Source organism: Mustela erminea, chromosome 2 (genome assembly GCF_009829155.1).
Source record: "Mustela erminea isolate mMusErm1 chromosome 2, mMusErm1.Pri, whole genome shotgun sequence".
In the NCBI taxonomy this organism is placed as follows: domain Eukaryota; kingdom Metazoa; phylum Chordata; class Mammalia; order Carnivora; family Mustelidae; genus Mustela; species Mustela erminea.
The window spans coordinates 2,553,321-2,575,637 of record NC_045615.1 but is presented as its reverse complement, the minus strand read 5'-3'; the positions used below and the strand labels follow the sequence as shown (position 1 = coordinate 2,575,637).

At 42.0% G+C, this 22,317-nt stretch overlaps 2 protein-coding genes across 9 annotated transcripts in view; both read right to left on the bottom strand.

Moving 5' to 3' along the window:
- The window catches only part of SLC39A14 (solute carrier family 39 member 14), a 46,324-nt gene extending 44,769 nt beyond the window's left edge, over nt 1-1,555 (bottom strand). Inside the window, exon 1 of the mRNA XM_032332147.1 lies at nt 1,384-1,555. The gene's annotated coding sequence lies outside the window, so the exon portion shown is untranslated. The remainder of the gene's footprint in view (nt 1-1,383) is intronic.
- Nucleotides 1,556-12,116: 10,561 nt separating this feature from the next.
- PIWIL2 (piwi like RNA-mediated gene silencing 2) overlaps nt 12,117-22,317 on the bottom strand; it is an 83,384-nt gene continuing 73,183 nt past the window's right edge. For all 8 annotated transcript variants that reach the window (XM_032332128.1, XM_032332129.1, XM_032332131.1 and 5 more), the window contains exons 21-23: nt 15,852-16,105; nt 15,140-15,247; nt 12,117-13,952 (exon numbers count right to left, since the gene is read on the bottom strand). In XM_032332128.1, the coding sequence (XP_032188019.1) occupies nt 13,796-13,952; nt 15,140-15,247; nt 15,852-16,105 (519 nt within the window). In that variant the 3' untranslated portion in view covers nt 12,117-13,795. The remainder of the gene's footprint in view (nt 13,953-15,139; nt 15,248-15,851; nt 16,106-22,317) is intronic.

The following is a 22,317-nucleotide window of genomic DNA, read 5'->3' as shown; positions in this document are numbered from 1 at the left end:
AAGGCCATTAATTCTGTTTGATGCCCTTTAGTCACACTTGCAAACCAAAGGCAGAAAGAGTACCACTAGTCTATCTCCTGGCTACCACACAATTTGGGAAAAGCCCACCTCTGGGCCTCCAACAAGAAATGGAATATGTAGTTTTTAATTACAGCTTCTAAAAGTCACAATTTTGGACACCCTCTCTCTTGCTTCATCATCAATTTCCTCTCACCTTTTATGGCTCTTGTTTCAAGAGTTAAGGATTAATCACAGATGCTGTAGGTGAGAGATCTATTCTGACCCAGCACTGACCCCTTCCCAAGGTCACAGGGTAAGTTAAGAGCAGAGCTGGGACAGGGACCAAGATAACCAGACCAGTACACAGTACACCTTATCACCACCACTTCTCAGTAGCCTACCACGTGCCTGTGGTTCCGTGGGAAGAGTGATTCCGAAGTCAAAACCAAATCTAGGGTGGCTCCAGGAAAAGGATTCAAGGGTTCAAAGTGGCTCCTGCCCCCACCATTCCTTATGCCCCAGGTGAGCATTCTGCCCTCATCAAATCATGCCCACACCGTCCTATTGCACCCCCAGACCCTAGGAGACACTAGATTCTCAAAACTGAAGCCACAACTCCGAGTCGAGAAAATTTTCTTGGCTTTAATTGAATCTCAGAATCACAAGGTGAAAGTGCTGGATGGCTATTTTGTCCCATTGCCCTAACCCACCAAGAGAGGGCAGTCTGAGCCAGATCGCCCAACTTGGTCTGCAGGACCAAAAATAGCTAAAAAAAAAAAAAAAAAAAAAACCATGCCCACGGGGTAAGCCAGGTCAGGGTTTCACACAGTCCCTCCAGCTCTCGGTACTAGTCATCCGGGAGATTTGGGTCATTTTTCTTCTGCTGGTTGGCGATTCGGCCGGGTGGGATGGGCTGGGGGACACAGTTCCCGGAAAGCAAAGTCCAGAGACAAGTGTCCCATAGGAGCTGCCCACCAGATTTGCCCATTGCTCTCTGCTTTTTCTCCTATCTATGGGCTCCAGAAAGCCCTTTGGGCTTGTAGTGCGGCTGTCCACGTTCCGGACACCCTTCTTTGGCTCCCACATCCCTCGATCTCCTGCCGAAAGGAGAGCAGCTGCCACCAACTAACCCCCATCGTGGCACCGCGGCCAGGTGTCCCCTCCATCCAGCGTCCGGGCGCATGTGCGGGTGCCCCGGGGCGCCTCCCTGGTCTAGCCCGAGGCTTCGGAATCCGGAGCCCAGCTCCCAGTCCTCGGCGCCGCCGGGCCCCCGCCCCCACCCGGTGACCCCGAGACTTGGAGGCGCGCCGCTTCTCCGCGCGATGCCCCACTCCTCAGCACTGCGCGGTCCCGCACGCACGCACGCACGCCCTCCGCCCTCACCTGAAGCCCGGGAGGACGCCACCTGTGCTCCGCGCAACCTCACAAGCCAGGCCCTCGCGCGAGCCGCCGCGCCGGCGGTACCCGAGTCGGTGCGTCCGCGGAGGGAGCCCGCGTGCCCCAGCCCCGCTGTCTGCGTCCGTCCCCGCCACCGCTGCGCATGCCCCGCTATAAGCCTGCGCGTCAGCGGCCGGGCCCACCCCCGGGCCTTGGCCCCGCCCCCGCCCAAAACCTCGCCCTCGCCCCACCCTGCTCTCCCCAGGGCCTGCCACGTGGGACCCCCGCGGGCCGTGGGGCGACGTGCGCGAGCTGTCAGCCGGCTGGCTGCCCGCTAGGCCCGGCCCGGCGCTGGCGCCTTGCCGCCCCAGGCTGAGAGCTAGCTCGCCGGGATCCTAGCCGCAGCAGCTTCGTCTTCTAGCCCTTACGCGAATTCCATTCTTCATTCACTGAGGCCCCGTAGACTCCTCCTTCCCTTGGAAACTCCCATTAAGACCTTTCCCTCTCAACGTGGGAAGCTCTTACAACCTGGCCTCCATCGCTTAGCAGTAAGACTGCTACTCACCCGATATGTATGTATATATCTTAACTTTTGATTGATGTAAAAACCTTCTCACCCCCAGCTCAGTTCTGAAATGTACCCTAGAAGGGGACGCACCCATACACAATGTTTCTTCTGCATATTTTAACCAGCCAAAAGAACAAAAATAAAAACAAAAATTTCCGACTCGAGTTGCAAATAAACCATGCATGTCGCATCGCACCCCCCAAATAATCAGGCTCTCTAAGGGCGCTGTATTTCTTAATCCCAAACTGGGAGAAATGTTAATTTTGGAGTGCGGCTTGTCCTAGAGTCTCTTCCGGTGTGGGATAGTCCTATTGAGATGGATATCAGGCCTCGGAAATGCTAATTTCTTGAGAAAATAAGCCACCCATTAAACTCCCATTGTTCTGTTCTGCTGGACATCATGATTATTTCCTCTACAGCTAAACCAGCTGCCACCTGGGTCTAAGGGACCCAAAGGAAAGGTCTTGAAGCAGAACTGCAGCCAGTTAGTACCCATGTCCCAGTTTTACCTCAATGACTGATGCCTCACTGGCACTTAGGGTTTCTGTGAATTTGCTCAGGGAAGGGGGACCATATCCCACTCTGCAGAGTTTGGGAGAGAGGAAGCCTCCTGCTGGCAGTCAGTGCTAACGATAAAAGGAAAGCAATCTCTGGAGCACGCAGCTGGAAGAATCCGGGGCTCAATAACAGCTCGTTCCAAAGTACTGGGTAGTGACGGGAAAGGAAAGAATTGAAACAAAGCCAGCAGGCCAGAGTGTTTATGCCCGTCTTGAAGAGACTAGCTCGGCCCTGGGTTTTTCTAAAGTTCAATTATCCTCATACTGTAATTACAGTGCTCCAGTTGGATAAGGGGTGGGATGATATTCCTCTCATTTTCTAAGTGATTTCAAAGTAATGGTATCTTGCAGAATTTCCCTCAGAGCCCCTTCATCTTTGTAATAACCCTTTATATTTGTCTTTCTTGGTTAAACTCGGAATATTTTTTCAGACATTATGTCATCCACTGGGACTCAATCCCATCTCCAATGGGCTGTCAGAAATGGTCCAATCTATACCACTCCTTCCTTTCCTTAAAGTACTGGGAAAGGAATGAGAAACTCACCCAGGGATTAAACAAAATAAGCATGCTTCTAACACATACAGCTCTGAAAAGTATTAAGCTCTTAAATGCAGATTGCACAGGGGTGTTAATCTCTTCTTAAACCTGAGGTCCAAAAACAATACCATGACTTCTCCAGCAAGATGTCAGTACTGCACCCAGGGGAACAGGCTCCTTTCAGAGAGACAGACAGGAGGGCAGGCAGGACAAGACACCCCACCACAGGGCCTATGGCAGCACTTCACTTGTTTGCAACCAGACGAAGGGTAGAGTTGCCAAAGTCCACCAAAGCTGATAAGCTATCAGTAATCCATTAGGGGAATACAATTAATTATTAACACAGCTTAAAATCAAAAGGTTTTAACTCTCCTTATCCACCCCCACACAAAATTCTGTAAATGAACCCTAAGTCTCTCCTCGTTGTCTAGTAGTACTCAATTTTTTATGCTTAGTGCCATGTTTGGGTACCAGTTCTGTATCTCTTTTTACATAATATGCCCTTCTTCTTATTAGCCTTTATTAGTCCTCTTCTTATTTTCACTTGTTAAAATCCTAACTCTTCAAAGCCACTTCAGAAAGCTTCTTGATTCTTCTGTAGCACATTTGATCTACCCTTTCAAACTTTCTTGATTGTAACCCACGTTAAAAAATATTTTACAGGGGTGCCTGGGTGGCTCATTCCTTAAGCATCTGCCTTTGGCTGTGGTCATGATGCCAGGGTCCTGGGATAAGCCCCGCATTGGGCTCCTTGGTCAGCCGGGACCCTGCTTCTCCCTTTCCCTCTGCCCCTCCCCCTGCTTGTGTTTCCTCTCCCGCTGTCAAATAAATAAATAAAATCTTTAAAAAATATATATTTTACGGGGCGCCTGGGTGGCTCAGTGGGTTAAGCCGTTGCCTTCTGCTCGGGTCATGATCTCAGGGTCCTGGGATCGAGTCCCGCATCGGGCTCTCTGCTCGGCGGGGAGCCTGCTTCCCTCTCTCTCTCTGCCTGCCTCTCCGACTACTTGTGATTTCTCTCTGTCAAAAAAAAAATATATAAAAATCTTTAAAAAAATAAAAAATAAAAAATATATATTTTACACTCCACTATAAATAAAAACTCGAGTATAAATAATACAGCAAACAAGTTTTTAAAAATTTCATTAGTACAGACAATGTACTGATATTTTATATTCTATTTCAATCTTTTAAAAAGTGGTAACAAGCCAACTAAATTTATTTCAGGACCCATTATTGGGTCCTGAATTAAAACATTTTCATACGGTTTATGATACTTGCATTTTCCCCTTAAAAATTATTTCATTTGGGGGTACCCAGGTGGCTCAGTTGGTTAAGCATCTGCCTTTAGCTCAGGTCATGATCCCAAAGTCCTGGGATCCAGACCCACAGGGCCCCATACTCAGAGGGAAGCCTGCTTCTCCCTCTCCCTATGCCTGCCACTCACCCTGCTTGTGCTCTCTGTCAAATCAATTTTTTAAATCTTTAAAAAAATTACTCTCTCACCTCCTTATTAGACCTTAAACTATCTTGATTACCAAAGATTTCTGTATATACTTGCATCCCTTAACATTACATCTTGCATGTGAAAGATTCTCAGTATTTGCTGGATGAATGAATAGGCCAGCTCACTAGAAGTTCCATGTTGGATGATATTTAAGGGAACTAAGCACAAAAACCTGACATTTTCATGACTATTTCCTTTCTGACAAGTTACCACAACTACCAGCCAAAAGATATGCAGATCGCCCACAGCTGAGGTGAATGAACATCCTTTGCAAAAAAAGGCAGAGAAATGAGACCCCAGGCCTGAGGACTGGGGGCTCAGAAAACCAAACACCCCTCTATGGTTTGTGTTGACAAGGTAGGCAACTTGATCAGCAGGTGGGGCAAAGATCCTCTTTTGGATCCCTAGCCCTCAGGTCAGTTGAAAGACACTGAAGAGAGAAATCAATGACCAGGTTTTTAAGATACTTTTTTTTTTTTTTTTTAAATTTATTTGACAGATCACAAGCAGGCAGAGAGGCAGGCAGAGAGAGGGGGGAAGCAGGCTCCCCGCTAAGCAGAGAGCCCGATGTGGGGCCCGATCCCAAGACCATGAGATCATGACCCGAGCCGAAGGCAGAGGCTTTTACCCATTGAGCCACCCAGGTGCCCCTTTAAGATACTTTCAAGGGGAAAATGAGTTTTCCATGTTTGGCCTGGTGTAATGAGTTTAAGAGGATCAGAGGAAACGTGAATCATGTCAGAGGACCAGCACCTCACACTCTGTTAGCCAAGAGTTAGAATGACTTTAGCTTCAGTCACTTCTGTTATCGTATAATTTTTTTAAAAGATTTTATTTATTTGAGGGGCGCCTGGGTGGCTCAGTGGGTTAAGCCACTGCCTTCGGCTCAGGTCATGATCTCAGGGTCCTGGGATCGAGTCCCGCATCGGGCTCTCTGCTCAGCAGGGAGCCTGCTTCCCTTCCTCTCTCTCTGCCTGCCTCTCCGCCTACTTGTGATTTCTGTCAAATAAATAAAATCTTTAAAAAAAAAAGATTTTATTTATTTGATACATAGACACACACGAAGAGAGCACAAGCAGGGGGAGCAGCAGGCAGAGAGAGAGGGAGAATGAGGGACGGGATCCCAGGGATCATCACCTGAACTGAAGGTAGGTGCTTAATGACTGAGCCACCCAGGCGCCTCATCTAATGGTTTGGGCAGACAAAAAAGACAACTGGTAAAAAATAACACCTGATTGAGTAGCAAATATAGGAATTTTCCCATTTCATCTAAGATAACTTAGTTTCTTAGCGTATAGAGGATTGATGTTTGTCTCTAATTCTGTTTATAGTATTCCCTTTATAATCTTTTTATTTCTGTCAGGTCAGTAATCCTTTCTTTCATTCCTGATTTTTGTAATTTGAGTCTTTTTTTCCCCCTTGGCTAAAGGTTTGCCCATTTTGTTAACCTTTTTAAATAACCAAGTCTTATTTTTCTATTTTCTTTATTCATATTATTTTTTCATTATTTCATTATTCATATCATTTTCATTATTTATATATTATTCATCTATTTTCATTTCATTTCTTTTTTTTTAAGATTTTATTTATTTATTTGACAGAGATCACAAGTAGGCAGAGAGTCAGACAGAGAAAGAGGAAGGGAAGCAGGCTCCCCGCTGAGCAGAGAGCCGGACTCGGACTCGGGGCTCTATCCCAGGACCCTGGGATCATGACCCGAGCCGAAGGCAGAGGCTTTAACCCACTGAGCCACCCAGGCACCCCTCATTTCATTTCTTTCATTAATTTCTGCTCTGATCTTTATTAGAAAATACCATTATTTTTGTCCTTGCCTTTGAATGAATGTTTACCTGGCAACAGAATTCCAAGTTGACGGTGCATTTTTAAGTTACTATTCCTTTGCATTAAGCAGTTGTTGTGACTGATGACAAGTGAGCTGTTAGTTTGACAACCTTTCTTTGTCAGCTATCTTTAACCTCTAATCCTTGCTAAGATTCTGTCTTTGGGGGTTCTATAGTTTTACATTACATTTAGAAGTGAATGTGCTTTTCTTTAGCCTCAGGTTCTTCAAGAAGAGGGTTGATATTTGTCTCTAATTCTGGAAAATTCCACCTTTATATCTTTCATATTTTCCCACTCATTCTTTCCCCCTTTAAACTGCAGGAGCTCCTATTAGACAAATACTGGAGCTTCTCATTCTCTCCGGTCTCATTTCTTGCATAGTTCCCACTGTACCTCTCCGTGCTGCCCTCCCATTGACTGCACTAGTTCCTCTCATTAGTCTGAGCCAATCTTCACGGTGATGTTTCAGCTTGTGGTTCTTCCACATGCCAGTAATATAAATTCAGACAATGTTTACGTGCATGTGGCCCAGGCTTTGGGCTTTCTCATGAATGCCTGTTTACCCCAAAGTTCCTTGTTGCCACCCCAGGATGGTTGGCAGGGTCTCTTTCAGGATCCAGCTCTCTTTGTGGGGGCAGGGCGGGAAGTGGGGGGGCATGACTCTATTTTGTAATCCAGCACCTCACAGGCATCTTCCATCCTTAACTAGAATGCACATCCTCAGTGCTCTTGCCCCTGCACTTTTGTCCCTAACCCTGGGAGCTGTGTTTGTCATCATCAACTATTACCTCTCCGGCTTCCCTTTCTTTCTTGTACCTCTGTATTTTCTTCCCTTCTTCCTTCCCTCCCTTGTTTTTTCCTATTTTGACCAACATTTGTCAGTATGGTCAATTCAGTCTGACACATTGCCAGACATCTCCCTAGTTTACTCACTTAAAAACATGTATTTCAGAGCAGTTTTGCTCATTCTGGTGAGTAAAACTGAGTGGAAAGTAGAGATTTCCCATGACACACAGCTTCCCCCATTACCATCATCTCCCACCAGAAATGGCTCCCGTGTCACAACTGTCGAACCCACAATGACACATCATAATCACCCGAAGTCCATAGTTTACATCAGCATTGATGCTTAGTGTTTTTCATTCTACAGTTTAGATGAACACAGGACATGTATCTACCATTACAGTATCATACAGAATAGTTTCCTTACCCTAAAAATCCTCTGTGCTCTGCCTATTCATCCCTCCTTCTCCCCAACCTGATTTTTTCACTGTTTCCTTAAGTTTTGCTTTTTCCAGAATGTCATATAGTTGGAATCATACAGCCTTTTCAGATCGGCTTTTCACTTGGTAATAAACATTTAGGGGGCACCTCAGTGGCTCAGTTCTTAAGCATCTGCCTTCACCTCAGGTCATGATCCCAGGGTCCTGAGATTGAGCCCCGCCTTGGGTGGGGGGGTGTCCCTGCTCAGCAGGAAGCCTACTACTCCCTCTCCCACTCCCCCTGCTTGTGTTCCCCCTCTGTGTCAAATAAACAAAATCTTTAAAAAAATTTTTTTTTTGAGTTTTCTCCATGCTTTTTGTGGCTTGATAGGTTTTTTTTTTTTTTTTAAATATTCCGTTATCTGGATGCACCACATTTTATTTATGCATTCACCTACTGAAGGACATGTTGGTTGCTTCCATGGTTTAGCAATTATGAATAAAGCTGCTATAAACATCTGCATGCAGGGTTTTGTGTGGACAGAAGTCCTCAACACATTTGAGCAAATACCAAGGAATGTGATTGCCAGACAACATGGTAGGTTTAGATTTTGATGAGTCTGGCTAAAGGTTTATAAATTTTGTTGGTATTTTCAAAGAAAGATTCTGGTTTCACTGATCTTTTTTTTTTTTTTTTTCTTTTTAGTTTCTATTTATTTCTGCCCTAATCTTTCTTATTTCCTTCCTTTTACAGGTTTCTTTTTTCCTAGTCATTTAGGTATAAAGTTATGTTGTTTGAATTTTTCTTGTTTCTTAGGAAAGGCCTGTATTGTTATAATCTTCCATCTTAGAAAAGCTTTCACTTTATCCTAAAATTTTAGACTATTGTGTTATCATTTTCATTGTCTCTCCAAGCATTTTTTAAATTTCCTCTTTGATTTCTTGGTTGACTCATTCATTGTGCAGTAGTGTGTTATTTAACTTCCACATTTTTTTTTTTGTTTTTGGGGTTTTTTTTTTTTTTTTAAGATTTTATGGATTTAGGGGCGCCTGAGTAGATCAGTCAATTAAGCATCTGCCTTCAGGTCAGGTCATGATCTCAGGGTCCTGGGATGGAGCCCTGCATTGGGGTCCCTGCTCAGTGAGGAGTCTGCTTCTCCCTCTTCCTCTACTCCTCCACTACTCAAGCTTCTTCGCTCTCTCCTCCCTCTCTCAGATAAATAAATAAAATCTTAAAAAAAAAAAAAAAGATTTGGGGCACCTGGGTGGCTCAGTGGGTTAAAGCCTCTGCCTTGGGCTCAGGTCATGATCTCAAGGTCCTGGGGTAAAGCCCCACATCGGGCTCTCTGCTCGGCGGGGAACCTGCTTCCCTCTCTGTCTCTGCCTGCCTCTCTGCTTGTGATATCTCTCTCTTAAATAAATAAAATCTTAAAATAAAAAAAAAAGACTTTTTAAATTTATTTTCAAGATAGTGAGTGTGTGTACGAGAGTGGAGAAGGGGCAGAGGGGGAGAGAGAGAGAGACAATCCCCCCTGCCAGCAGACTCCCCACTGAGTGGGAACCATTGTGGGGCTTGATCTCATGACCTTGAGATCAGGACCTGAGTGGAAACCAAGAGTAGAAGGCTTAACTGGCTGAACCACTCAGGCACCCCCATGTATTTGCATTCTTTCCAGATTTTTTCTTTTCTAGTAATATTGCATGTTCAGAAAAGATGCATGGTAGGACTTTATAATCTTTTTGAATTTGTTGAGACTTGTTTTGTGGCCTAACATGTGATCTATTCTGGAGAATGTTCTCTGTGCATTTGAAAAGAATGTGTTATCCCACTGGAATGTTTTGAATATAGCTGTTGGGTCCATCTGGTCCAATGCGTCATTCAAAGCCACTGTTTCCTTATTGATTTTCTGCTTGGATGATCTATCCATAGATGTAAGTGGGGTGTTAAAGTCCCCTGCTATCATTATATTATTATCAATTACTTCTTTTATGTTTATTATTAGCTGCTTTATGTATTTTGGTGCCTCCATGTTGGGTGCATAAATATTTACAATCATTGTATCTTCACAACGGAGGAATGTTCCCTTTATGATTATATAGTGTCCTTTTTTTGTTGTTTTAAAAAAAGTTTTTAGTAGGCTCCAATGGAACCAATACGGGGCTTCAACTCACAATCCCGAGATAAGACCCAAGCTGACACCAACAGTCAGATGCTCAACCAACTGAGCCACCCAGGTGACCTTAAAAATTTTTTTTTCAGGCATGCCTGGATGGCTCGGTGGGTTAAAGCCTCTGCCTTTGGTTTGGGTCATGATCTCAGAGTCATGGGATCCAGCCCCACATCGGGCTCTCTGCTAAGCAGGGAGCCTGCTTCCCCCTCTCTCTCCGCCTGCCTCTTTGCCTACTTGTGATCTCTGTCAAATAAATTAATATTAAAAAATTTAAAAAAACTTTTCTCAATTGGAGTAAAGTTGATATAACCTTTGCCACTTTAACCATTTTGTTATTTTAAGTAATCTCTACTCCCAACATGGGGCTTGAACACTTGACCCTGAGACCAAGATTCTCATCCTCTACCAATTGAGCTAGCCAGGCACCCCCTCTTTTATCTTTTGTTAGTCTTTCTTTTAAAGTCTATTTTGTCTGATAGAAGTATTGCTATCCCAGCTTTCTTTTCACTTCCATTTGCATGGTAAATGCTTCTCCATCTTTTCATTTTCAGTCTGTAAATGTCTTTAGGTCTGAAGTTAGTCTCTTGTACTCAACCTATAGATGGGTCTTGCTTTTTTATCCTGTCACCTTATGTCTTGTGGAATGTTTGTAAAAAAAAAAACCTCCCAAACTGTCTTCCAAAGTGGCTGTACCATTTTTGCATTCCTACCAGCAAGCAACAGAAGTTTCTTTTGCCCCACATCCTTGACAGCATTTAATCTTGTCAGTGCTCTGGATTTTGGCCAATCTAATAGGTGTGTAGTGGTATCTTGTTTTAATTTGTAATTCTGTAATGACATGCGATGTTGAATACCTTTTCAATATGCTTATTTGCCAACTGTATATCTTTGGTGAGATGTCTCCTCAGGTCTTTTGCCCAATTTTCTTTTCTTTTTTTTTTTTTTTAATAGATTTTATTTATTTATTTGACAGACAGAGATCACAAGTAGGCAGAGAGGCAGTCAGAGAGAGATGGAGAAGCAGGCTCCCCACTGAGCAGAGAGCCTGATGCAGGACCTTGGGATTGTGACCTGAGCCAAAGGCAGAGGCTTTAACCCACTGAGCCACCCAAGCGCCCTCTTCTGCCCAATTTTCAATCAAGTTGTTTGTTTTCTTATTATTAGGAGTTGTTTTATTTAGGGTAAGTCTTTTATCAAATATGTTTTTGGCAAATATTTTTTCCTAGTCTATGGCTTGTATTCTCATTTTCTTGATTTTCCCCATTTTTTTAAAGAAAGAAAATAAAAACGTACTAAGAAACTCATATAAAGCTAGGCATGGAGCCACAAAGTGAAAGTAGGGTCTTCTCCAGTAATCTCAAAGCACTGAGAAATTTCAGGCACAAATTTTGTTTTTAATATAGAAAGACAGTCTATTTATAAATCTGCTTCCTTTTATATACCATTCAACAAAATGTTGCCCAAGTAAAGGGCCCCGTAACACTGAAATTAGGTTCTGTCTAGGGGTGCCTAGATGGTTCAGTTGGCAGAGTGTGAGACTCTTCATCTTGGGGTCATGAGTTCAAGCCCCACATGGGACATAGAGCCTACTTTATTTTATTTATTTGAACCTACTTAAAAAAATTTAGTTTCTATCTAGAATGAGTTCAGGGGCACCTGTGTGGCTCAGTTGGTTGAGCATCTGTCTTCAGCTCAGATTATGATCCCAGAGTTCCAGAATCAAGTTCTACATCTGCTCTTTGCTCAGTGGGTAGTCTGCTTTTCCCCCTGTCCCTCCCTGTTCTTGTGCTCTCTAATAAATAAATAAAATCTAAATAAAATAAAATAGAATGAGTTCAAGAAACACTACACCATCTCAGAATGGAGTTTCTAAATAAATACAAGGAGATGTAGCGGTAAAGCAAGCAGCCGGCGTGCTTTGGGAAGGTATTTTTAAGGGTTACAGAAAGAAGGGCAAGCAAGCATTATTAGAAAAAGGGGAAGGGAGAGGCCACTCTTCAGGCCGGCTCTCACCTAGGTAATAGAAACTGTCTGATGGGAAAAGAGATTTGAATAACAAGATAACACACACACACACACACACACACACACACACACACACACACACACAGACACATCCCTCTATCACTCCAGAAGACTGTTAGTGACTTTTTCGAGAAATCTTACTACCAGGTCCCAGTGAAATTACCTTGCTACTAATACTGGAGCTGCATCTTGCATACTGAATAATAAACTAATAATTCTAACAAGTGTTGCAGTTCTAGAAAGGAAAAGAACTATATCAATATATCAACAGCACTATCTTAAACACAAATTTACATTTATACAAATGTTTTTATTTATTCCCCACACCACAGCCCAATCATTTCACACTGAGACTGAAAAAGCAAGAAAATAGGAATAAAAAGTGAAGAAATTTTTGTATTATATTCAAGCATTTGTCTTTTCTGATTATATAAGAGAAAATGAGTATTAGGAAATCCAACTTCAAAAGAGAAATTCAAAATTCAAAATGCTTCTGAAGAGAATCAGAAAACTGATCAGTTAAGCCAGAGACCAGTGATCCAATTTGTTTGATTCAGTGGTTTTAAATTCCAGGCCTTAGCCTTACCCTGTGTCCTACCCTCCAAACGACACCAGAAGTGCACTTAAGGACTATCAACACTCAAAGCTCTTCAACACAACTTTGAAGCAGAGGCTGGGCACCACAACAAACTGAAAACTTGCTTGGTTTTCTTTTTCTAAGGAGTTTTTTAAGCTAAACTTTGTCTTCTCACACACTGTCATATAAAATGGGAATTTCTGCTTTGTCCCCTCCATGCCATTACACCAAAATATAAATAAAAGCAAATTCAAAAAGTTTAAATAAAACTGGCTTTTAAAACCAGTTAAAGCAAGTTAAAACGGAATTAACCCCAAAGGGGTTAGGAGATTTTAAAACAGGGAAAAATAAACACAAAAAAACCCACAGGCAGAGTGACAACTTTCGAAGCTGAAATGGCTGGACTTTGGCAGGAGTGTCATGATTTCCAAAGCTGACTTCTGGAAATCTTAAGCTGGATTCAGAAAAATTCCTAGCGAAATGAGCCAAGACCCAGGAATAGGTTATTGAGCAAGGAAAATGAGTGATTCCATTTACAAACACAACGAAAAGAAGGCCACACATCAGGGAGAAAGGTTTAAGAAAGGCTCACTCTGTCATGAACCTTCCTACCTGTTGAATTTCACCATGTTCTGATTCTTAATTTAAAAACTGAAGCTTATTAAAGATCAGTAACAGAGCAAATGTGTGTTGGGGGTGAGGGGTTTAAGAAGAAATCAACATGGGACACAGTAAAGCAACTAAAGTATACAGAAAAAAACTATCTGGCCTCTCTCAGGAGGCTAAGGAATGGTTCAAGGCCTCTTTCAAAAGCTTCAAAGCCAACTCCTTCACAGGTGTCATAAACTCTGTCCCCAGACAAGATTAGGTCAGAAGGGCCTGACTATGCCACCAGCTGGTTTTACTACGTGCCTTTCACACTTGCCAGCAATAGCAGTATCTTGAAAAACTTTGCCTCAGCCTTTTTATTACCTTTCTCAGTTGCCCAAATAAAATAACTCTCTACTGTAAGAAACCTGAAATGACTTCATTCATTATCACCTCTGGCGCCAGAAATGGGAACTGCGTAGTCAGCAGGACTTCCGAGGTGTAAGTACTGCTCCCGCAGGTCTGCACAGGGCATGCTGGCTGCAGAGGCTCCTCGAGGCTCCCCCACATCCACCTCTCCATCTACGCAGGAACAGTGCTGCCTGCACTTGATCTACAAAGACCACAAGGCAATTTCCAGCTGATAATTAGAATGGAACTTATTTCTTGGTGCTATCAGGTATAAAAGAGAAAAAAAAAGAAGAAAAAATATCTTATTCTACTGGGTCGATGAAAAAAACCCACCAACACAAAAACCCCTTCAGTCTTTCTTGCTCCTGCACGAGTCGCCGCCGAGTTCAGAACTCTAACCTCCCTAACCAGCCCACAGCCTGGTGGTCCAGTCACAGGAAGAACAGGTTCTCGCATAGCTGGATGGCTGGTTCGTGATGCAAGATTTGTCCTGACAGGAAAGCGAGCTTGTGGGCATACTTGCAAGGAGCTGGAACTCTGATGGTGCCAGGCCAATTCCAGTACATGTGACACAGTTTGAAAGTCAACCTGTAGGCCAAGAAGAAAATATGATCTGTAGGACTCTCCACCTTCAATCTGGGACATGATTATGAAATGGGTGTATGACACACAGCATACTTTTCAAAAAACCAGGGGACTGAGAAATACATGATGCAACTTTGGGGAATCATTATTTTTAAGTGGAATTATTTCCTTTCCACTATTTGTAAGTTAAGAGGACATGGGTAACATGGGTAAATTCCCTCACTTTAGGTGCCCCATCTTTAGATCAAAACAAGGTGGGGCACCTGGGTGGCTCCATCATTTAAGTATCTGCCTTGGCTCAGGTCATAATCCCAGGGTCTAAGTCCTGCATCAGGCTCCTTGCTCAGTGGGGAGCCTGCTTCTCTCTCTGCCTGCTGTTGGTCCTATTTGTGCTCTCTCCCCATCCATTCCTCTCTGACAAATAAATAAATAAATCTTTAAAAAAAAATTAAAAAAAGGTAAACAACAGAACTTTTTTTCCTCTCAGTAAGAGGCTGCAGAAGGTACCACCCCAGCAAACTACTGATATAACCTGAGCCCAAAAACACTGGATCTCAAAAGTTGCTTTATGGGGGAGCCTGGGTGGCTCAGTCATTGGACTTCTGCCTTCGGCTCTCAGGTCATGGTCTTAGGGTCCTGGGATCCAGCACGGCATCAGGCGCTCTGCTCAGCGGGAGGCCTGCTTCTCCCTCTCCCACTCCCCCTGCTTGTGTTCCCTCTCTCTAATGTGTGTCTCTCTCTGTCAAATAAATAAATAAAATCTTAAAAAAAAAATGAAGCTCTTAAAATAATTTTAATATGCACAATACAGACCAATCCACTTTCAAAAAGATACCATTAGCATGAAAGATAAGAAGAAACTCAAAGGGTAAATGTTTGAGGGGGAGGGGATTAACGCCATCTTAGCTAGCTGCAGAATTAATTACAAGAGAGAAAGAGTAGGGGCGCCTGGTAGGGGCGCCTGGGTGGCTCAGTGGGTTAAGCCGCTGCCTTCGGCTCAGGTCATGATGTCAGGGTCCTGGGATCGAGTCCTGCATCGGGCTCTCTGCTCAGTAGGGAGCCTGCTTCCCTCTCTCTCTCTCTGCCTGCCTCTCCGTCTACTTGTGATTTCTCTCTGTCAAATAAATAAATAAAATCTTTAAAAAAAAAAAAAAAGAGAGAGAGAAAGAGTAAATGACAGGTCAGCTCACCTCTGCATGTGATCAGGGCTCAGGTTTGCAGTGTTGAGAACACAGATATAGTGGGTAGGAATGCCACAACCCTGCCGTACATGATGAGCAAGAAGGTAGAAGTCTACCCTAGGAAGGAAAAAGTACAAAGGAATGATACAGTCAGATCTGGCTACAGAAAGCTGGAAAAGATCTTGGTGATCATTTTTGCTCCTTTACCTAAGGCTCAGAAAGCTCAAATGATTGGATCAAAGACATACACAGACCACCATGATTACAGCTCAGGTTTCCAGATTCAACAGGCTATTTAAGAGTGGTAGCAGTAACTACCAAAACTGTGTGCAGAAGATTAAAAAAGCATGTTCGACCTTAGGAAAAGAATGTGCATTTAGTATTTTATACTGAATATTTATAAATACTTATATTTATTTATATTTATTATATGCATTCATACATTTACATAAATATATTTATATTCTATATACATATATTTTATATATTAAAAAGTATATATTTATAAATAACTACTTTATAAATACTGAATATTTATATTTAAGAGGTAAAAGCTTTATTGTTGTTTTCTTTTTAATCCTTTTGAAAATATTTTATAATAGCAAAATCTCTGAGGATTCCATTCCATATCTCTCTAGGCAACCTCCCCATTCCAATACCTAGGGAACAGATAACTCTTAACACCCACTTTTATTGAAATATAATGTTTCCCCCCACTTACCACTCACAGCTTGTTATGGTATGATCTACCACAGTCCCAGGGGAGGGAGTCACAAAGTGCTCAGTAGCAGCCAGGTACAGATTAGTGCTGATTTTCTTCTGAACTACAAATACTACCATCTTGGGCTGATAATTCTCAAAAGCTTCAAAACACTTCTGTAGCTGAGGAATCTCGTAGTTGGCAACTGTCTTCAGTTGGCCATCAGACACTCCATCACGGTACACCACGATCTTCTCCGGGAGACAGTGATTCACCTGCAATGGACACCACGCTGAGGTGAACTGTGGGGTCTGGGGTTAATGACCGCAGGCAGGAAGAGGCTCACTCAGTACACAGCCTGGAGATCTGGCAACAGATCCCTCTGATGGAGGGACCAGACCACCATATCAGAAGGGAAAGGAGAAAAGATTCTAGTTACTTCTAGACTTCCTGAGGGTAGTAAAACAGACCTGGTACAGAGAAGGTGTTATAAAATATGAAAGCAAAAATAAGCCTGTGATGCGTCACATACTATGGCACGTACTCAAAGTTAAAAGGAATGGTAGGAAAATTATGGGGTGACTCAATCTTCCTATGATTTGGATTTAACATGAATTACTGTCTAGGCAAAGAACAAGGTAAACTGGTAGAGAAATGCACATATGACTGCACATCCTACAAATCTACCATTTTCACATTTTTTGTACGTAAGTAACATCTGAAGTTGCTAATTAGTGAAAAGGTCCTTTACTAAATATTATCCTAAAGGATAACATTAAACATAAAGGTATAACATTAAACATTTTTACTTTAAGTAATTAGTTAGCAAAAAGTCATGGTAAGTTATTTATGGATCCAAATCAAATTTGGATGCTGGCTTGAATCAGTTTGAAGAATAATGTGCTTCCCATTAGAGAATATAATTATGTTCTAGCTGGATTTGATTTCAATGGTTCAAGAGAATAAGCTGTTCTATTTTAAACTAGAAGTTCCCTGGAAAGTGCTTTAGTTTGACTCATAGTAAGTGGCAGTTCGATTCTAATCGCGTGGTATAGGTTATTCACAATTCCCCTCAAAAACCTAAATTACTGGGGCGCCTGGGTGGCTCAGTTGGTTAAGCAACCGCCTTTGGCTCAGGTCACGGTCCCGGAGTTCCAGGATCGAGTCCCGCATCGGGCTCCCAGCTCCATGGGGAGTCTGCTTCTCCCTTTGACCTTCTCGCCTCTCGTGCTCTCTCTCACTGTCTCTCTCTCAAATAAATAAATAAAAATCTTTAAACAAAACAAACCTAAATTACTAAATTAAATATACACACAGACTATACATTCTTTTTTCTTAACACTATTCATTCTTTATACATTACTCTTTTTAAGTTCAATTCAAAGAATACTTTGTAAATGTAACCATTTAGAATATTTCTGGAATTTAAGTTTAGAACTTCAAATATTTTATAAGTGTCTCTTTCTTTCTAACAACACCTCAAGTATTTCATTTACAAATGTATACTCATCTTCACAGTCCAAAACTGACATTAGTGTTCCAGTTTGTACTACTTTTTTCGTGTGTTATCTTTGGCTGTCCAGCATCTATTCTGCCTTTTTTGGTAAGAACATTCAGTTTTCTCTTACCCCCAAAAGGATAAGTCTAGGAGGACTATTAATCCAGGTGCATTCCCCTTATCCAAGGTTTTTCAGCACTCCTGATCTGACGGGGCTAGATAATTTTGTTTTGCAGGGGCTGACACTACAGGATATTTAGCATTCCTGGCCTCTACCCATTAGGTGCCAAGAGCAATTGCCCCCAGTTTTAACTAAAAATGCCTCTAGACACTGCCACTGCCCCCAGCTGAGAACCACTAACCAAAGGACATAAAGATGACTCAAGTCACACCAACACTACGTTCCTCCTTGCTCAGAATCTTGAGCAGAGAATGAAAATCACTTGGGGGACTCCTGGGTGGTTCAGTCGATTAAGCGTCTGCCTTCAGCTCAGGTCACAATCCCAAGCTCTTTAGATCAAGTCCCACATGGGGCTCCCTGCTCAGTGGGGAGTCTGCTTCTCCCTTTGCCTGCTGCTCCCTCTGCTCGTGCTCACGCTTGCTCTCTCTGACAAATAAATAAATCTTTAAAATAAAAAAAAAAGAAGAAGAAAACCGCTTGGATTTTGGACCCTTTGTGGTAGTATCTCTTTAGGTCCTTGCTTCTGGAACCTTTGGAGCTACCCTGGCTCCTGTCCATTTCCCAGCTTGATGCTAAACCTTCTCAGCCGTCCTGAGACTCTCTGTAATTTTATCAGCTAATTCCCATTTTGCTAAAGTTAACACATTTCTGTAACTTCTCAAAGACCTCTTACTGATACACTGTGTTAAAAGGTGGATACCCCAGGTATCAGGAAAAAACTCTCAATTCACAGGTAAGGAAACACAGAGGAAGGACACTGGATCTGGGGTCAGGAGATCTGGGACTGAGTCTGATTCTACTGTCCCTTGGCTATGATCTTGAACACTGTTTCCTCAGTTGAAAAATGGACTTTACCTTGTCAGGGTTGTTAAGAGAGATAAAGTAAAAAGTATATTTGGTTGACTCTTGAACAACACGAGTTTGAACTGTGTGGGTCCACTTATACATTAATTTTTTCCAATACAGTGCAGTATTTTAAGTGCATTTTCTCTTCCTTATGATTTTAACATTTTCTTCTCTCTAGCTTACTTTGTTGTAAGATTACGGCATGTGATACATTTAACACACAAAACATGTGTTAAATCTACTGTTTATGTTATTGGTAAGGCTTCTGGTCAATAGCAGGCTATTAGTAGTTAAGTTTCTGAGAAGTCAAAAGTTATACACAGAATTTTGACTGCATGATGGAGGGGGTTGATGCCCCTAACCCCTGTGTTATTCAATGGCCAACTACATTTATTTTTAAAAGCTGTTGAGAACCAGCTAGGTCAGGGAAACACAGGTATTCGAAGCACAAAGAAGGGACATAATGAGATCAATGGAGTGAAAAATAGAAACAAATTCATCTGAAGTATTCATTGATATCACCTCTTTCTTTAAAATTTGCTAACCAACCACTGAGTGTGAGATACTATACTTGGCCCTATATAAGCTGCCAGTAGAAGTGAAAAGACATGATTCCTGTTATCAAGGAGCTTAAAAACCTAATAATAGTTAACAATGGTAACTTTTCTAGGTCATCTAATCCAGTCTCCTCATTCTATAAATGATGATTATGGTCTAGACAAGGATCAGGACATTAAGACAAATCACGTTTTTTTTTAAAGATTTAATTTATTTATTTGATAGAGAGCACAAGCAGGATGAGCAGCAGGCAGAGGTAGAGGGAGAAACAGGCTTCCCGCTGAGAGGGGAGCCCAGTGCAGGCAGGGCTTGATCCCATTCATTCATTCATAGAGCACTCAAAGCCACTAAATAAAGCAATTGTGCTTGTCTCAGAAAATTAAAAAATTACTTTGATACAACCCAAATATTCATGGAACCCAAAGTAAAACTGGGGAGACAGATATATAAAGTAAATGCTAGTGACAAATTATAAATAACATTATAAAGGTGTAAGCAAAACACTCTAAGAATAGAAAAGCATAAAACATTTGTCATCTGGAGAGAGAAAAATGATCATTATGCCTCAGTAAAAGGTGTAATGAAAAATCAGGAGACAATTGAGACAGCAGAGAAGCATAAAAGGATTCCAGGTAAAACATAAGCAAAGGCCTATATTACAGCTGGAGAAAGGGTAAGAAAATTACTAGAGACAACTTCAGTTACACATTTGAAAAACTACTCAGGCGACCATCGGAAAAATCAGATTGGGAGCCTGGATGGCTCAGTTGGTTAAGGACCTGCCCTTGGCGCAGGTCATGATCCCAGGGTCCTGGGATCAAGCCCTGCATCAGGCTCCATGCTCAGCAGGGAGCCTGCTTCTCCTCCCCAGCTCAGGTTATCTCTCAATAGTTCTCTCTTTCTCTCTCAAATAAATAAATACAATCTTAAAAAAAAATTAAAAAGTAAAAAAAGATCAAAGATGATTAAGAATGGGTATTAGGACTAGAACACTTCAAGTTCAGAATGTCAAAAGACACCAAAAACCTTCATTCTTACGGTACCACACAAAGAAATCAAACTATAAAAATCACACTCCCAGGGATGCCTGGGTGGCTCAGTCAGTTAAGTGTTTGACGCTCGGTTTCGGCTGGGGTCATGATCTTGCAGCTGTAGGATTGAGACCCACACTGGGCTCCATACTCAGCTTGAAGTCCTTAGGGTTCTTTCTCCCTTGGCCTCTCCCCCTGCTTGCACAGGTGTGCACACAGTCTCTCCCTCTAAAATAAACAAACAAATAAATAAAATCCTAAAAAAAAAAACCCCACACTTCCATATGGGACTATCAAAGACCAGCAGATGCAAGAAAGCCTTGATAAACGAACTTGAACAAAGAGGAGCCTTCAAAGATGAGCAGTGAATCTCTGAAAGTTCCGAGAGACAAATGCCAAGAATGAGTGTGGGTAGCAGGAAGAGGAGGCCCGAGGCTGGAGATATTGTTATCCAAAACAGACCAGATTGACGGGATTCTTGGGAGGTGGTGGAGGAGGAAGGATAAGGAATTTGTCTTCCCCCACCCCTCCTTAACAAATGCACTAGCAGAATCTACCTGCTGTAAACGGTTTTGGAACTCTAGATAGAATTCATTGAAGGCTTGCAACTTCTCAGGAAGACTTGGGACAGTGAAGTGCAGGTTATTTCTTACTCTCAGTATAAAAGCAGCCCTATCGGGATGCCTGGATGGCTCAACTGGCTAAGCTGCTGCCTTTGGCTCGGGTCATGATCCCAGGGTGCTGGGATCCAGTCCCGCGCTGGGCTCCTTGCTCAACGGGGAGCCTGCTTCCCCCTCTCTCTGCTTCTGCCTGCCACTCTGCCTGCTTGTGCTCTCTCTCTTTCTCTGACAAATAAAATAAATAAATAAATAAAATCTTAAAAAAAAAAAAAAAAAGCAGCCCTATCCCCATGCTCACCCATGCTTCAGGGCACTATCCTTTCAATCCCAGGATCTGTGCTCTGATTGCTGCTTCTGATCATGTGCATGCGAAGAGGCAGGCAGCCATTCTTGCTACATCTATCTCTCCAGCACAAGTGACTTCCATGGGGTGCCTGGGTGGCTCAGTGGGTTAAAGCCTCTGCCTTTAGCTCAGGTCATAATCTCAGGTCCTGGGATCGAGCCCCACATCAGGCTCTCTGCTCAGCAGGGAGCCTGCTTCCTCCTCTCTCTCTCTGTCTAGTGATCTCTGTCTGTCAAATAAATAAATAAAATCTTAAAAAAAAAATTTTAAAAAAGTGACTTCCAGAGGCTTTAATGGGTAAGTGCCATTCATTTTGCTCTTTCTCCTCTTTTGGGGGTCAAACACTGAAACTAGACATTCAAAAACAACTGCATATATGTAAATAATCAGGAAGTGACAATGCATGTCCAGACACAGAAATGTGCAAAAAAGAACTTAAAAGACCTTAAGTTTCAGCACAGTCATAACCTATAGCAATAAAAAAAAAGAAAACTAACAAAAACCAGCAAAGCCCTGAAGAAGGGGAAGAATCTGATTTCCAAAGTTACAACATTAGATTCAAATGTCCAGTTTTCAACAAAACTCACAGGCAAAAAAAGAAAGAGGAAAGTACGCCTAAAGGAAAACATTAAATCAACAGAAACCGTTGCTGACAAAGACCTCATAGCAGTTATGCTGACCAAAGACCTTAAAACAATGGTTTTAAAGATGCTCAAAGAACCAAAGGGAGATGTGAACAAAGTAAAAAAAAAGTGGAAATATTAATGAAGAGAACACCTAAAAAGTAATGAAAAATAACTTCTAGAGTTGGAAAGTACAATAAATGAAATGAAAATTCCCTAGACAGATTCAAATGCAGATCTGAATAGGCAGAAGAAAACAGCAAACTTGAAGACATGCCATGCAAGAAATGCTCAAAGAGTCCTAGAGGATGAAATAGAAGAATACCTAATAGTAATGTGTAGCTGTGCAAAGAAATAAAGATTTCAATAAAGGTTAAGTATTATTGTAATGATGGTTGGTACTACATTTTAAATTTTTCTACACTATTCGTAAGACTAGTAATTTAAAAAAGAAGTATTAGTCTACAACCTAGTGCCATTTACCTTTGGTTTATAACTCTAAATCTTGTTTTTTACAAAATTTAAACACAAATGTATTTAAAAGGATTATCAGTCTACGTTTGGGGCATATTTATTTATTTATAAATAAAGATACCTATACTTTTTGACATCAAATGTCAAAATATATAATAAATTTTAGATATATTTTTTATCTATCTATACTTATATATAAAGAGCTAGAGACAGACCTGAAAGGAGCAGAGCTTTTAATATGTTATTGAAGTTAAACTACTATACATTCAAATTAGAGTGTTAGAACTTTAGGATGTTAAATGTAATCCCCATA